At 41.3% G+C, this 14,634-nt stretch overlaps 1 protein-coding gene across 1 annotated transcript; it reads left to right on the top strand.

Annotated features, from left to right (window-relative positions):
- The first annotated feature begins 3,242 nt into the window (after positions 1-3,242).
- Positions 3,243-14,553, top strand: mmp2 (matrix metallopeptidase 2). The gene is made up of 13 exons (XM_086107430.1): positions 3,243-3,518; positions 3,617-3,843; positions 4,926-5,074; positions 5,581-5,709; positions 5,951-6,124; positions 6,768-6,941; positions 7,752-7,925; positions 7,998-8,153; positions 8,233-8,359; positions 10,408-10,544; positions 11,370-11,529; positions 11,798-11,907; positions 13,531-14,553. Exons 1-13 carry the CDS (start codon positions 3,384-3,386, stop codon positions 13,632-13,634), a joined length of 1,956 nt encoding a protein of 651 aa, XP_085963556.1. The 5' UTR covers positions 3,243-3,383; the 3' UTR covers positions 13,635-14,553.
- Positions 14,554-14,634: the final 81 nt, after the last annotated feature.

The following is a 14,634-nucleotide window of genomic DNA, read 5'->3' as shown; positions in this document are numbered from 1 at the left end:
GCAACAATTGAGTGACATATGATAGAGTGTCAAAGCAATTAGTTTTTTTGGTGGCCGTCCTGGTTCTTTTTAAACATGGACCAGGTCTGTTTTGAAACTGCAGAACGAGCGCCCCCGAAACTGAATGTGGATGATGACTCGTTCAGGGTCATCCGTCACATAAACAACTCAGGTCATTAATAAAAAGGAAGGGGTGGCTTCTTCCAGGAATACCAGCGGGGTGGCCACAAATGGGACATTCTGGAAGTAATGTCGGGTCAAGTCATTGGGCTCCAGCTGGCTCGGTATCTTCAGGGCCGCCTGTTTGACACCCGTCCAGCTGAACAGACCTCAGGCCTGCATGTCAGATCCCCACCCCGCTACCCTTGTCCCTGGCTCACTCCAGCCCTTTGGCTTCAGCGAAGACTGGGACGGATTCTGTGATGGGGCCATCAAACAAGTGCTGATCAGTCCATATGGCGGATTAACAAATATGGTGAAAATGCCCCCCAAAATATATGCACGTGGTTAAGAATTAACCAAGGGTGGGCAAACATTTGACTATGACTGTGAAATTTGTATATTTAAAATGTAAACAATAAAATAACTTCTAATGTTTTCATTGTATGATTTACACTATTTTTACTCAAAACATGATAGCACTATTTCACTTAGGTTTTATTTCTTTATAAATCAATTATTCATGTATTTACAGTAATCCACATCTTCTCAGATCCCAATACACGTACAGTATTTGCATTTTTTTTTACGCTGAATTTATCGCCAAATATTTGCTGAAAAATGTCCCTACTTACGTTGTTGTGCGCTTTCTAAAACAGCATAAGATGGTGTGAAAGCCATGTCACAATAGGTAGGTACAGCAGTTTTGAAGTGATGCATTTTAAATGAGTTGCAAGCTTAGAATCTTGGGAAGCAAAGTATTACCTCTGAAGGCAGAAAATTGACAGGTTGACCTCATTCAGTGTTGGTTCGTCGCAATTATACAGAACAGCGGCATGACATAATGACTACCTGGGACCGAATACTGAATTTAGTGTTCAGTACAGATCAGCTTCCACTTGAGTCTGCCATCTGAGCAGCAAAGACACAGAAATTCAATTCAATCTCAACACAAAAACAACAACAGTTAATCAAAGCACACAGATTGTGGGTTCCAACCTGAAGAAAACAATTTACATGTAAATCAAAACCGTACCATCTCCCTTTTGTCCGCGGAATTGCACTCGTGTGCACAGAGGCGTTCAGTTACAGTTAGGCCCAACTTCTCTCACAAATTTTTATTGGAAGAGGCGGGCGGAGCCATGTCCATCTAACAGATAGCCATTCTGACATTCCGGGCTCTGCTTGGTCTCACGTGTCACTTAAGAGAAGACGGCACACATGGACTAAGTGACAGTCTGGATGTTGTCCGTTAAACAAACTCACTCCAAATTCACTCCGCAAAATGACCTGCATGTAGCATGGCTAAAGGGTGAATTTATTTGTGTGACAGACCATCAAATCCTGTTTGAGAATGATCTGTCTGTCAAAAGTGCTTCGATCTGTGAGAGAATTCGAACGTGCTGTGGTGTGTTGGCAGTAATTTGCCAGAGCGGAAACAAAGGGATGTCAAATGAAGGTGGCCTTCATTAGAATCCTGTGCCAGGGATCACGACTTCAGTGGCAGAGACACACTCCAGGGGCCTGGATATGGAGGTGCAAGGTGGGTTTTGACCACCAGAGGCCAGTGAAGTCGCGTTTCAAATTGCTTCACAATAAATCTTGATCTGCTAAAAAATATTTCTGCATTTCTGCCATGACAAACACTGCCATTACTTTAATATGATAGGATTTAATTTTTCATTCATGGTGAATCTCATAACATTTGGCACTGATTCCAAATTGCGCTGGTAGATGGATTGCAGAATTGTCACCTAATTGTATTTGCTTAAGAAACATTAACATCAGTCAGTACACGACCAGTTAAAAATTGTCGGTACGCATTCTTCAGCCATTGAATGCGTAACGGTGTCCACACTTTTGACTTGAAGTATAGATACTACATAGATTTACTGTAATAGTTAAGAAATGCACGGATTGTTATTAAATGTCAAAAACAGAGATTGTACTATGAAATGATTATTTTTGAATAGGGAAAGTTAATTGTGTTGATGACCACAATGAGCTTAAAATAAAGTAGTGGGAAAATATACATTTTTGCACGATGGTACGGCAACAGTACATGACTACCTGTACTCCTACTACTACTAGAAGAAGAAGAAGAAGAAGAAAAAGAAATTACATTCATTAAATATCGATTTTATTACCGGTACTTTGCTTGTCATTTCACGGTTCGTTTTTAATTTCGCCGCCACCAGGTGTCCCTCTTTGAACACTTAAACGTAGTCACTCGTTTACGCCGTCAGGTGTCACTGTTGCTTAAAAAACTTCTGGCGCTGAACTGGGGTTCCTACGGAGCATCAACTCAACTTTTCATGCAATTGAATTACGTGACGTTAAAGGTGTATGTATATACAGTACATGATTCTAATAGATGGTTTGATAAAGTCAATATTATGACTTATGTCATTGTCAGGACTGTAACAAAATATTTACTTCTAAAAAGGGCATTAAATACACGTGTACAAAAGTACACATGAGATAGTCATAGTGACATATCTGTGTTGATGCTTTATGGCTATATTTTTTTCATAAATACTATTGTTGGCGTTATTTGCACTTTTCCTTTGAGAAGAGCTCAGATTCGTAATGGGAAAGAACAGCCGAATGTGCCTTGTTTTGCGACTACAAATTAGCAAAAACAATTTATGCAATACAATGTCACATGGTTCAATCATTGTAACAAGAGCCTAGTGTCACAACCAGTTTGTTACTTGTGTCAGAATAGTACAAAATCATATTGTAATTCATATATTATTATAATATATATATATATATATATATATATATATATATATATAATTATTATTATTGTCATTTTACCGTAATTACAATTACAATTATAATGAATTAACCACTTGTACAAACAGAACAAAAGCAATTCAACAATTTTAAATGAGACGTATTCAAAGACTGGATAAATGCTCCATGGGCAGGATTAAAGAATGCAAAGGGCCATATGTGGCCCTCGGGGCATACTTTGTCCACCCCTGCGATCATCATGACTCCCACTTTCAGCTCTGCTTTTTTCACGGCTCCAAGGCTGCGCACAAAGGAGGAAGAAAAAAAAGTGCCTGTGTAAGCAAAAAATGAGAAAGTTGTGAGAGCTTGGGTGAAAGGAAAAAGAAAGAAGGGGAAAAACTGCAGACGAGCAGAAGCAACACACACAGGAGGACCTTTGAGAAACTTTGAGCAAGTTTTGAAGACATCCGTGGGCTTTCAAAATGGGTTTAGTGTCCATTTTTGTAAGTGTGTTTTTGCTCCATTTCAGCCACTTTAAATCAACATCAGCTGCCCCTTCTCCTATCATCAAGTTTCCCGGCGATGACACTCCCAGGACAGACAAAGAAGTTGCACTGGTAAGCTTTCTTTTCAGTCTTTATTTTTGCACCACAAATCTCATTTTATTTTCACAAATTTCAATCCATTTTCCACCGATTTCCCCCACTTTTTGTAGCGTTACCTGAACACGTTCTATGGGTGCCCGCAAGACAGATGCAACCTGATGGTGCTCAAGGACACCTTGAAGAAAATGCAAAAGTTCTTCTCCCTGCAAGAGACGGGCGAGATTGATGCCAAGACTGTGGAGATCATGAAGAAGCCCCGCTGTGGTGTGCCAGATGTGGCCAACTACAACTTCTTCCATAGAAAACCTTTGTGGCAGAAAAAAGACATCACCTATAGGTAAGACCGTGGACTTTTTTTCATTTCATAACATCTTTAAATGTTGAAATGTAGAATGTAAAACGTTTCGAATGGATTCCTAACATAATCAAAATGGCTAAAATTGGGGTATGGCGTGGTGGGGGAATATGTGGTTTAGTTAATGGATGAATGGAAAAAAACGCTAACATGTTAACAGTTTGTATGCCAACATATCACAACAGTCGGGGCAAATGAAGTGACAAGACCGATTGATAAGTTCTCATCTTGTCCTATATTGAAGAACTATTTCAAAGGCGCCCACAAATAAAATGTATTTTTATTTTTATTTTTTATAAAGAGAATTGATGAAATGCTGACATGCTAAGAGTTTGTATGCTCAGATACAGAAATTGTAAAACACACGACAATAATGATGAAACTGTAGTCAAATATCATTTAAAAATGCAATTGATAAAATGTTAACAGTTGGTATGCTAACGTACTGTAAGGCAAAATGGCAACCTGAGTAACAAAAGTGCTTCTTCTATACTATTTATAATAATAAATGATGAAATGCGAACATACTAGCCGTTGATATGCAAACACATAGAAGGATGGTGAGTACAAACATCCAAAACCACGCTGGTATGTCAGCAGCCCCTGAAGAGGTCCTTTAACACAAAATTTGTCTGTTCTAGAATCTGTTCACATATTCAAGCAGACTTCAAGCTGGCCCTTTTTGAACCCCACCAAAACCCACACCTCCCAACTCCCACTTCAACAGCCCCTCCCTCAACATTCCCAACCAACACTCCCCCGCCCCCCACCACCATCACCCACTGGGCCATGACACTGTTTTTCTTCCTAAAAACAGCATTCTCATGCAGTGCTGTCAGATGTTGTGCTCAGAGGTTTACAAAAATGTTCAGTGGTCAGTTGTTTTATCCAGATGAGTGCCTCTATGTCCCAGATTATCTGCTGTCTGCTGCATTTTTCGCCACATGATTCAGAGCCATGTTGTTGGTCAGCACCGCACTTTTTTATTTTATTCTTATACAATCACTGTTGCTTTGAGGCCGTCGTTGCTTCTTCTTTGAAATGACTTCACACTCTCCCCACAGAATCCTTGGCTACTCTCCGGATCTGGATGAGGAAGTCATCAATGATGCTTTCTTCAGAGCCTTCAAAGTGTGGAGTGATGTCACGCCGCTCTCATTCAATCGCCTCATGGACGGCGAGGCTGACATTATGATCAATTTTGGCCGTAACGGTACGTCAATGATATACGCAGTCCAGTGTTTTCCTGGATCGCATCTCCTTCACAGATATGCTCTAATTGACGCCATCTCCTGAACTTACCAAAAAATAAATGCCTCCAGTCTTAATAAATGCAATACCCCCAATTAATCGAATGCCGCACCTTTAACTTATTTAAATCAGTGCCTCTGCTCCAGATCATAAATTGTTTGAGAAAATGTTTGGAAAAACAATAATCTCCAGCTCCGCTCTCTCTCTTGAAAAAAATTAATGCCTCCAGTCGTAGAGCCTTTGTCAGCTTCAGAGAAATAAATAATAGGGCGCCATAACCTCAGTTAGTTTTACCTTGACTGATAACAACCACGTTTGTAAAAAAATAAGCGCCTTACTTCAATAAATAAGTGGCCCTCGCTTTAATAGATATCGTGGCTCAATTAATTAATCATCCACTGAAATAAATGACGGCAACACCTCAAAAAGCTGCATGCAGTGTTGTTTTATGAACTGTGTCATCAACAGAGCACGGCGATGGTTACCCATTTGATGGCAAAGATGGCCTCTTGGCTCACGCCTTTGCCCCTGGTCCAGGAATAGGCGGCGACTCACACTTTGACGACGACGAGCAGTGGACACTGGGAGAGGGCCAAGGTAAAACCTCGCCAAAGTGCTGCATCTCATTTTCAGCAAAGTACCACTGATATCCACATAACCACAGCATCCATTCAACGTCAACAAATGTAATTTTTCAAAGTATGACCTTTCTGGCTCTGCTGCATGTATAAATCCTTCACCAATCTGGTAGGTGAAAAGACAAAAATCCGCTTTTTTGCAAGAGTTGACCCAAATGAGTTTCAGACGGTTGAAATCTATTGGTTCTCTTTTTCAACAGTGGTGAAGGTGAAATTCGGCAACGCGGATGGAGAGTTCTGCAGATTCCCCTTCCTGTTCCAGGGTACCGAGTACAACAGCTGCACATCCCAGGGCCGCGACGACGGCTTCTTGTGGTGCTCCACCAGTTACAACTTTGACGACGATGGCAAATATGGCTTCTGTCCTCATGAATGTAAGTCATAGCCTTGTTTGGTATGAGAGAACAAATCATATTGAATTAACTTTATTGCGTTGTACTGACAGAAAGTAGGCTGGGAGGCTTTGCCAGGAAAGCACATTTTTTCTCTTGGTTTTGTAGGGGGAAAATTGTGAATTTCTTTCCAAAGGTTTTGCCTTACTTTAGGAAATTGGTCTTTGTTAAACGTCTTGTTTATCTGCTTTGCTCGTTTGACTATGCCTGTCACAGCTTCAGTATGTGCCGAATTGGTTTGAAAGGATGTAAACTTGAGGGGTGCAATTGGTTCTGGAGCTTTCTGTTGACATTTTTTGGGCTTGGGCTCCCTTTGGACTTTTGCTTCTTCATCGAATAGAGGTACATACATCGTGAATTTGAATATTTTGATATGTCCGAAACATCAATCACATTCTTTTTCCCAGTGGAACCGAGACATTTTCAAGCAGATCGGACGATGAAATCGCTTTAAATACAACCACATCACAGAACAATCCTTCAGGATAATCTTTCAGAGATGTCTGAGAATTGGGCCATTGCTGATTTTGATCGCAAAGGGAGGAAAAATGCTCAAATTTGGGCCGATTGTCGGGTTGTTTGTGCCCTGCTTAATGCGTTGTTTCTCTCGACCTTTGCATTGCAGTGCTCTTCACACTGGGTGGAAACGGCGATGGCGCCCCATGTAAATTTCCCTTCACCTTCCAGGGTGAGAAGTATGATAGCTGCACCACCACGGGCAGAGATGACGGCTATCGCTGGTGTGCAACAACTGAGAATTATGACCAGGACAAAACCTACGGCTTCTGCCCTGAAACCGGTTGGTGGTGCCTTCTTCTTTTGGATTTTTTGTGGGAGGTTTTTTTTTTTATATTTTTTTTTACAGGACTGTGAAGCCTTGACCGCCCGGATGGGTGTTATCCTCTCCAGGGAAGTTTCATTTGGGTTTTTTCCGGTCTTGGTCATGGTCTGCCAAAGGCATGTGAAAGTATTTTAATGTGCATATTTTCCACTCGGACAAGTCGGCCTGGTTTTAAAGTTGTGGGAGAATCAAAGTAATTGACATTGAATGCTCACTGGGGTTTCCGTGTGGTTAGCGCTTTTGCTTCATAGCGAGAAGCTCCTAGGTTGCAAGCTTGTTTGGTCTATCTCAAAGTGCTCCACAAAATCATTTATAGTAGGTTCATTGAAGACTTTAAATTGTCAGTAGGTGAAGACGTGTATCTATATGTCAGCTTTGGTTAGTATGTCTGCCTCACAGTTCTATAGATCCCGGTTTGAATCCTGGCTCTGGACCCTTCTCTGTTTCTTTTGTGTGTTCTCCTGCTTGTGTGGGTCATCTGCATTGGTTCTTCTGGCTTCCTCTTACATTCTATAAACATGCATATTACGTCAACAAAGAAATATATATAGTCCATTGATGTGAATGTGAATGTTAATTGTTGTTTTTCTATATGCAGTTGATAAGAGACCAGTCCAGGGTGTACCCTGCCTCTCACCCTAAATCAGTTGTGATAGGCTCCAACTCACCCTCAATCCGAATGAGGACAAGTGGCATAAAAATGAAGGAGGCAAAAGTATCACCACACACTCGTTTAGGGTCTAACATCTAGGACGTATTCCTTTGCAGCTATGACAACCGTGGGAGGTAACAGTGAAGGCGGCCCCTGCGTCTTCCCCTTCACCTTCCTGGGAGACACTTACGACTCCTGCACCACGGCCGGACGCAGTGATGGCAAGAAGTGGTGCGGCACGACCAAAAGTTACGATGACGACCGCAAGTGGGGTTTCTGCCCAGACCAAGGTAGCGACCATGGAATGCATAACCTATCACTGCTAAGGAAATACCGCATGTTTCATCATGGATGGTTTTCAGGCTACAGTTTATTCCTGGTGGCTGCTCATGAGTTTGGCCATGCTCTTGGGTTGGAGCACTCCGATGACCCTGGCGCACTCATGGCCCCCATCTACACCTTCACCAAGGATTTCAGACTCTCTAGCGATGATATCAAGGGCATCCAGGAGCTCTACGGTAGGAAGGAATGATCGTACCATCACAGAATTGGTTCAATTACACCCCAGGGAATGACAATGTTCCCTCGTATTGACAGGCATTCCCACAGACAAGCCTCTTCCTCCAACCGAGGGACCCGTGACCCCCATGGACATCTGTACGGAGCCCATTACTTTTGATGCTGTTGCCCAAATTAGAGGAGAGACGTTCTTCTTCAAGGACAGGTAAATGAAATCAAAGCTGTAACGTTGGTTTGGATCTATGAGACCCCAATAACAATTTATATGCCAGAGGATTTCCTCCATTAAATGCTGCTGACGTTACAACGGATCTATTCATTCACGTAGAGTTGCCGCATACACTGCTCACCCTCATTCTGCTCCGTCTAATATCACCCCTGATATTGTGAATAGATACACAGTTATTTGGAGTATTTTAGATTGTTGTGTCTTGTGATTCTTTTGCTACTGTCCTCTTTGCTACTTTCACCCTTTCATGCACCTTGTAACCTGATAACATGATAAGCTGTCCACTGTAGTAAACACTGGCAGCTAAAGGGTTAAAACCTTGTGATGCCCTAACTTTGTTTGCTTCGGTTTCCTGTTTACCAGAAATTGAACCACTTTTTTTTTTTTTGACGAAAAACAGTCGACAATACAAATAGGTATTCGGGGGTGTACATTGCTTGACACGCACTGGTGTGTAAGCAATTACTCATGCGGCAGTGAAATGCTGCGTTTGTGCATCGGTCTTCTTGAAAATTGTGCAAGCGGTTGAGCATTTTGCTGACTACATTGTTTTTTTTAATAGAATGTAAAAGTAAATACAAGCTTTGATGCTTACTCTCTGGAGTGGTGTATCCAAAGGAAATAGGATAACCTGACCAAGAAATGAAGTGTTTCTCCTGGACAAGCTAGAGTTTGAATCAAACCAGAATCCAACTCGCTTTTATTTCACTACACTTGGAAGGATCAAATTCGTTGTCGGCCTCAAAAACTTTGGCTCGTTGTTTGGAAATCAAGCTGTGCTGCAACATGATTCCCTGTGACTCATCATGCTTGAGGAGTCCAAGTGGATACTTAAGGTTTAACAGTCTGATAGCCAAACCATATTTTTGGTCTCAAATCTACATAAGCCGTTTCTGCATTTATCTCTCATACCCAGTGACAATGGCAGCCATTATACATATAAAGAGCTGATCTATTGCAGTCCCAACATGTTTATTCTTCAAAGTGCATTGAAATGACTTTTAGCCGGCCACTCAACCCGTGTGTTTACACATTCTCTGGTGTAACTCCGCTACTCGTTTTATGGTCATTCCTTGCTGTTATGGGGTAATTTGTGCTTGTTTCGTGCACAGTTCCTAAGGGTATTTGAAGCAATTTCTGGGGTTTATATTTAGGTTTTAAAGGACTGGAAAGCACTGAGTCGTACCGCCATACTGAAAACAAAATAAAAATGATACTATTACGAAAAAATGAAAACAAGTACCGGATAAGAGTCAAGTTGAAATATTACGCAAGATAGCCACGACTACAGTACAACCATTTGAGGACATCACTTGAAATTCGATGCCCCGAAAATAATCTTGTGAGCAAAAACACTCGTGCCCAATGTCGAGTTACTACATTAGTTGCAGTTGCAACAATATCTCACCTTTGCTGGGTTATGTGTGAGTTATCTAATCAAATTACAATTTGCTATTATGTTGCCTTGGACCGAACTGGCAGATTGTGGCATGCCGGCTTGTGAGAGTTGTGTCCTACTTTTGCTGAGTACTGTGTAAATGGAAAAGGTGGCTATTTTGCGGGTAGTCAGCGTGAAAGAATCTGACATTTGGAAAAGGCTTCTCGCTGTAAATGCAAATGCAAATGAAGATCTTGCAGAAGGATACAAGAACAACAAAATGAAATTAGCGCTGACGGGTTGTATTTGTCGATTTGATTGGACTCCATTCTTGCTCTACTTTTAAACTTGCGTATCATCTGCCTTTTGAAAACTGGGTCAGTGGAAAAGAGTTTGGGAGGCAGCCTTCGTCGTCGTCGTTATTGCGTAGCTGGATTGCGAATACAGGCAAGAAAGGTCTTGTTCCACTGGCGCAGGCTCTGGTCTTAACGAGAACCAGATGCTCATGAATCACGCCTTTGTGAGCTGACTCGGCCAGCGGAGAAGTCGAACTGGCCACCCAGCCCCCTTCAAACGCCATCCTATTAGCCCACCCCCACCTCCATTTTTTTTTTTTTTTTTAACCTCTCCTCTATGTTTGTGCCAGGTTCCTGTTCAGGTCAGTAAACTTCAGAAGCAAGCCCAATGGACCAATGCTGGTGGCCACCTACTGGCCTGACCTGCCCAGCAAGATAGATGCCGTCTATGAAAACCCAGTGGAGGAGAAAACAGTCTTCTTCTCAGGTTGGATGAATAAAAGTGCTGATTGCTGTCATTTTATATATTTATGTATTTATTTTTGCATCCGAAACAAATAGTTGTCTATGCTCCTTAACCACTTGGATGACTTTGCTTTTAACGGTCAGCCATCTCCACCTCCTGGAACTGTCGATGGGGATGTCCCGTATTCCAAATTTGCACTTATTACTGGTTCTTCAAACATTCTTTGCTCTTGACTAAACTAAATGAAATAATGGTGTTCCTGGACTGGGATGAGCTTTACATAATACGTGCCAGTTGTAAAAACATGCCTAATTTCACTCGAATTTGCACTCAACTCATACCGAAATAAATAGTTTGTTTTGTGTTTATAGTGTGCATTAGAGCTCAACTAGGGATGGGTTTTTGTCTAAATGGTTATGGTCAACAATATTGTTATTTTTTTGGTGATTGAATATCCTCAGTGGGGCTCGACAATGGTATCGATTACATGATATTGAATCATCGTCTGTCAAGAATGATGGATGATGGGAACATTTGATTTATAGTTGTTCATCCAATGTGTTTTGAGAAGGTATTTTTATTCATTTGGACACAACGGGTTAGAATTCTTGTTCTAATGTTCTCATCATGCCACACATCATTGGAATTTGTCAGTATTGGAATTGATCAGTAACTGACATCACAACACACACTAGAAATGGCATCACTTCTTCACTTTGGAGAAATGTGTTTCCTTCCGTCATAGCGGTGGCACACCCCGTAATCCCACACAGTAGAGCAGCTCCACCCATGTTGTGTTTTCATCCACTTGGGAAGTTGAATGCGTGATGACCTTATGTCATACAGGCAACGAGATGTGGGTGTACAAGGCTGATGAATTGGAGAGGGGCTACCCCAAGAGCCTCGACAGCCTCGGCCTGCCAAGCGACCTGGAACAGCTTGACGCCGCTTTCAGCTTTAGGAAGAACAGGAAGACGTACCTCTTTGCAGGGGAGCAATTCTGGAGGTGAGAAAAAAAAACAACGTTTTTTTACCTGTCAAAGAACCTCGATTGTGTCAGAATCAGAATCAGAATCAGAATCATCTTTATTGGCCAAGTATGTAGAACACACAAGGAATTTGTCTCCGGTATAACACGCTGCATTAGTATCATCGTAAACAACAAATCATTGAACCATTTTAGAGTAACCAGTAGCAGTATTTGTAGTACAAGAAGAGTGACTACGTCAGTGTCATTAATTTGCTAAAGTAGCTTTGGTATGTGTGGCTTGCAGATACGATGAAAATACAAAGACAATGGACAGCGGTTTCCCCAAACTCATTGCTGAAGCTTGGAATGGCATCCCGGATGGTGTTGATGCTGCCTTCAGTCTCAGCGGAATTGGTAATTTCCTATTTTTGTTGAACATTAGGTACCTTTTTCCACTCTGATGAGATCCAGTACAATAAATTGCATCTAACCAGGGTGAAAGGCGCCTCTTGCCCAAAGTCAGCTGCGATAGGTTTAAGCCGAATGAGGATAAGTGCTATTGAAAATGTGTGGGAGGAGCTACATCAAGGATACTGCTTTCCAAAATTAATAATGTGCATTGCATTATATTGTGAGGTATTTCTTATCGTTAAGACCATGTATATGGAAAAAAAATGGCAATTAAGCATCGCACATTATTCCAGTGGACCATACCTGCGACGGATTGGGGCTTATTTGGCACACTCCAGGTCAAGTAGAAGTGACATGCACAAGTAGAGGTCCTGTAATTCAGCGGTTTCAAACAAAACAGGCAAATTTCTTTTCAGTTTGTTCCATGGGCCCTTGAGCCTATTTTGAGCAACCTATAAAATATGTTCACCGAATACTGAGTTGATGGGAGAATCTATAGTATTGTTGTGGGCTTTTTTTTTGTCTTTCTAACTTTCCGCACGGGCTCTACTGACTGAGTTTTGAGGGGTCTGTGTTTAAGAACGCTAAAATGCATATTGTCTGTTTTCAATACAATACAGGCACTTGCAAAAATATCCTCAAGTTTTAATTGGACCAAAAATCACGATTGGCTTATATTACTGCTATTGACAGATACTAGAGAATGTTTGGTGGCCTTAAGGTAACAAAAAGTCATGGCGTCTACGAAGCATTCAATTATACAAGCAGCGATGAATTCATGAATTGTCATGACTAAGCTAGCACATTAACCTATTGAGTCAAGTTATTTGTGAGTGAGTGTAATGTTGATTACTTAAAGCAGTCAACAACAAAGAAATCAGCTGGACATGTCATGCTAACTATGCTTCGGACAGCATTAAAAGAACCGTCCAGGCAGGACACATTTTCGGAATGCACGCACGTCGGTGAAAACCACTACAGGTCTCTTTCTGAATGGGAATATTTTGTAGTAGCATCGAAGCAAGGTTTTTCTCCGTTGCGGCTCTGCTAAGATGTGTGGCAGATTCAGCATTTCAGAGTGGGGGCGTCTTCATAATAAAGTGAGTCGGTGCCGCTTGACAGAGGAGCCTCTGTTTGCAATATTTGCAGAAACCTTAACTAGTGCATGAAGAGCCCACTACATGAAGGGGTAAAGTGGAGCAGTGTCATAACAGATCCATCAGAAGGCACTGTTGCCCTCAATTGTATTCTTTTGTCCAAGTATAATACTGAGCAGAATTTCAGAAAGAATGTGTGGAAACAAGCCAAGCTCACGTGTCTGACATATGACGTTTTATTACAGGTTATTAGCATATTCATTCACCCATTTGTTTATTTTTGTGCTCTTTCCAAAGCTCTGAAGAAAGTCTTACAGTAATTTGTTGAAGTAATACACCTCAACTGAGAAACAATGTATATGACAATTTAGAATTTTCAATTAAGATGTTAAGATTTTGTTGGGGAGGACAAAACTGGGGTAGGGGGAAGAAAACCCACAGTGATGATGATAACCTGCCAATTGTCCCAACTTGTTTGTCATCTTTGGTACTAAATCCTCATTTTGTGCTCTGTGCTCATCTTTACCAGATTACAGCTACTTCTTCAAAGGCAACCACTATTTCAAACTGGAGGACAGCAGCTTGAAGATCGTCAAGTTGGGCGAAATCACAAAGGACTGGCTCGGCTGTTGAGCACATCGGGCTAATTCCTGTGACAAGGACAATGTCGCACATGATCATATTCGACCCGAGGCCGCTGCGGTGCACGTTATGTTTTAATCCTGCATTGGAAGCCTCCATTGGACTTTCTACACAGCGAAACACAGCCTTTGTTTTTTTTTTTACATGTGACATTTCACGTGTCACGCCAATGCACATTTACTATATCATGTACTCTTTCTTTTGTATTGTTCTTTGTTTTTACTTTAGTTTTTAATAGAGACATCAGGTATGTCCACACTGCACTGAACGCAGTGCTTTTAGCGTGCTGTGAGATGAGCTTGTTGTGAACGGCATAAGGAGTCCACGTTTGGCTGAGATGAAGCCAATGTGCATCATGTGGTTTTATAAGAAATGTATCCGTTTTAACTGAAGTTGATGTGCTCTTGGTTGTGCAATACATAAATGACTTTTGCACGATCTCTGTGACCGAATATGGTGCTTTAGAAACTTTCTTAAGAAAATGTACACAATGGAGTGGCAAAACTAAAGCAAAGGCTTACACAAATGTAGGTGCGATCTTTTTTTTTGACACTCATTTGTATATACGTGCATTTTTATATTCTGTGTAATGTCTGATGTGGGGGAATTTCCAGGAGTAATATGTTTAGGCACACATTTTTTTCCCTCTTGGTTAGCACTTTGTAAGAGCTTTGTTGTTTTAGTTTGGTATGGAGGGATTGAAGGCACGGGTTGCCTCTTTAGGTCGTGTAGATTTGCTGCATGATGAAATCATGACAAGAGTACCCCAGTATTATTGCAAAAAAATAAAATTAAATCTTTTCGTTTGTTTTTCCCTCAACTTGTCGATACAGTTGTAGTTTTTTGTCTTGGTTGTCACGCTTGTGCACTTTGTTAATGACATCAATAAAATGGTATTATAAGGTAATAATGTGAGACGAGTGTGATTTACGCTTGAATTCAACCAAATAGTAAATAACAATGATATGACGTATAAGTTACTGTCCCAGCA

The sequence above is a fragment of the Hippocampus guttulatus genome, chromosome 3 (genome assembly GCF_054856545.1).
Source record: "Hippocampus guttulatus isolate MCC_2025c chromosome 3, RoL_Hgut_1.0, whole genome shotgun sequence".
Lineage (NCBI taxonomy): Eukaryota > Metazoa > Chordata > Actinopteri > Syngnathiformes > Syngnathidae > Hippocampus > Hippocampus guttulatus.
Note: the sequence above shows the minus strand (reverse complement) of the source record. Positions and strands in the feature narration are given on the sequence as shown.

Coding starts and splice junctions, on each gene's coding strand:
- mmp2 (XM_086107430.1), top strand. CDS start 3,384: ATGGGTTTAGTGTCCATTTTTGTAAGTGTGTTTTTGCTCCATTTCAGC. Junction 3,519..3,616: donor CAGACAAAGAAGTTGCACTG/GTAAGCTTTCTT, acceptor CACTTTTTGTAG/CGTTACCTGAACACGTTCTA. Junction 5,710..5,950: donor GACACTGGGAGAGGGCCAAG/GTAAAACCTCGC, acceptor CTTTTTCAACAG/TGGTGAAGGTGAAATTCGGC.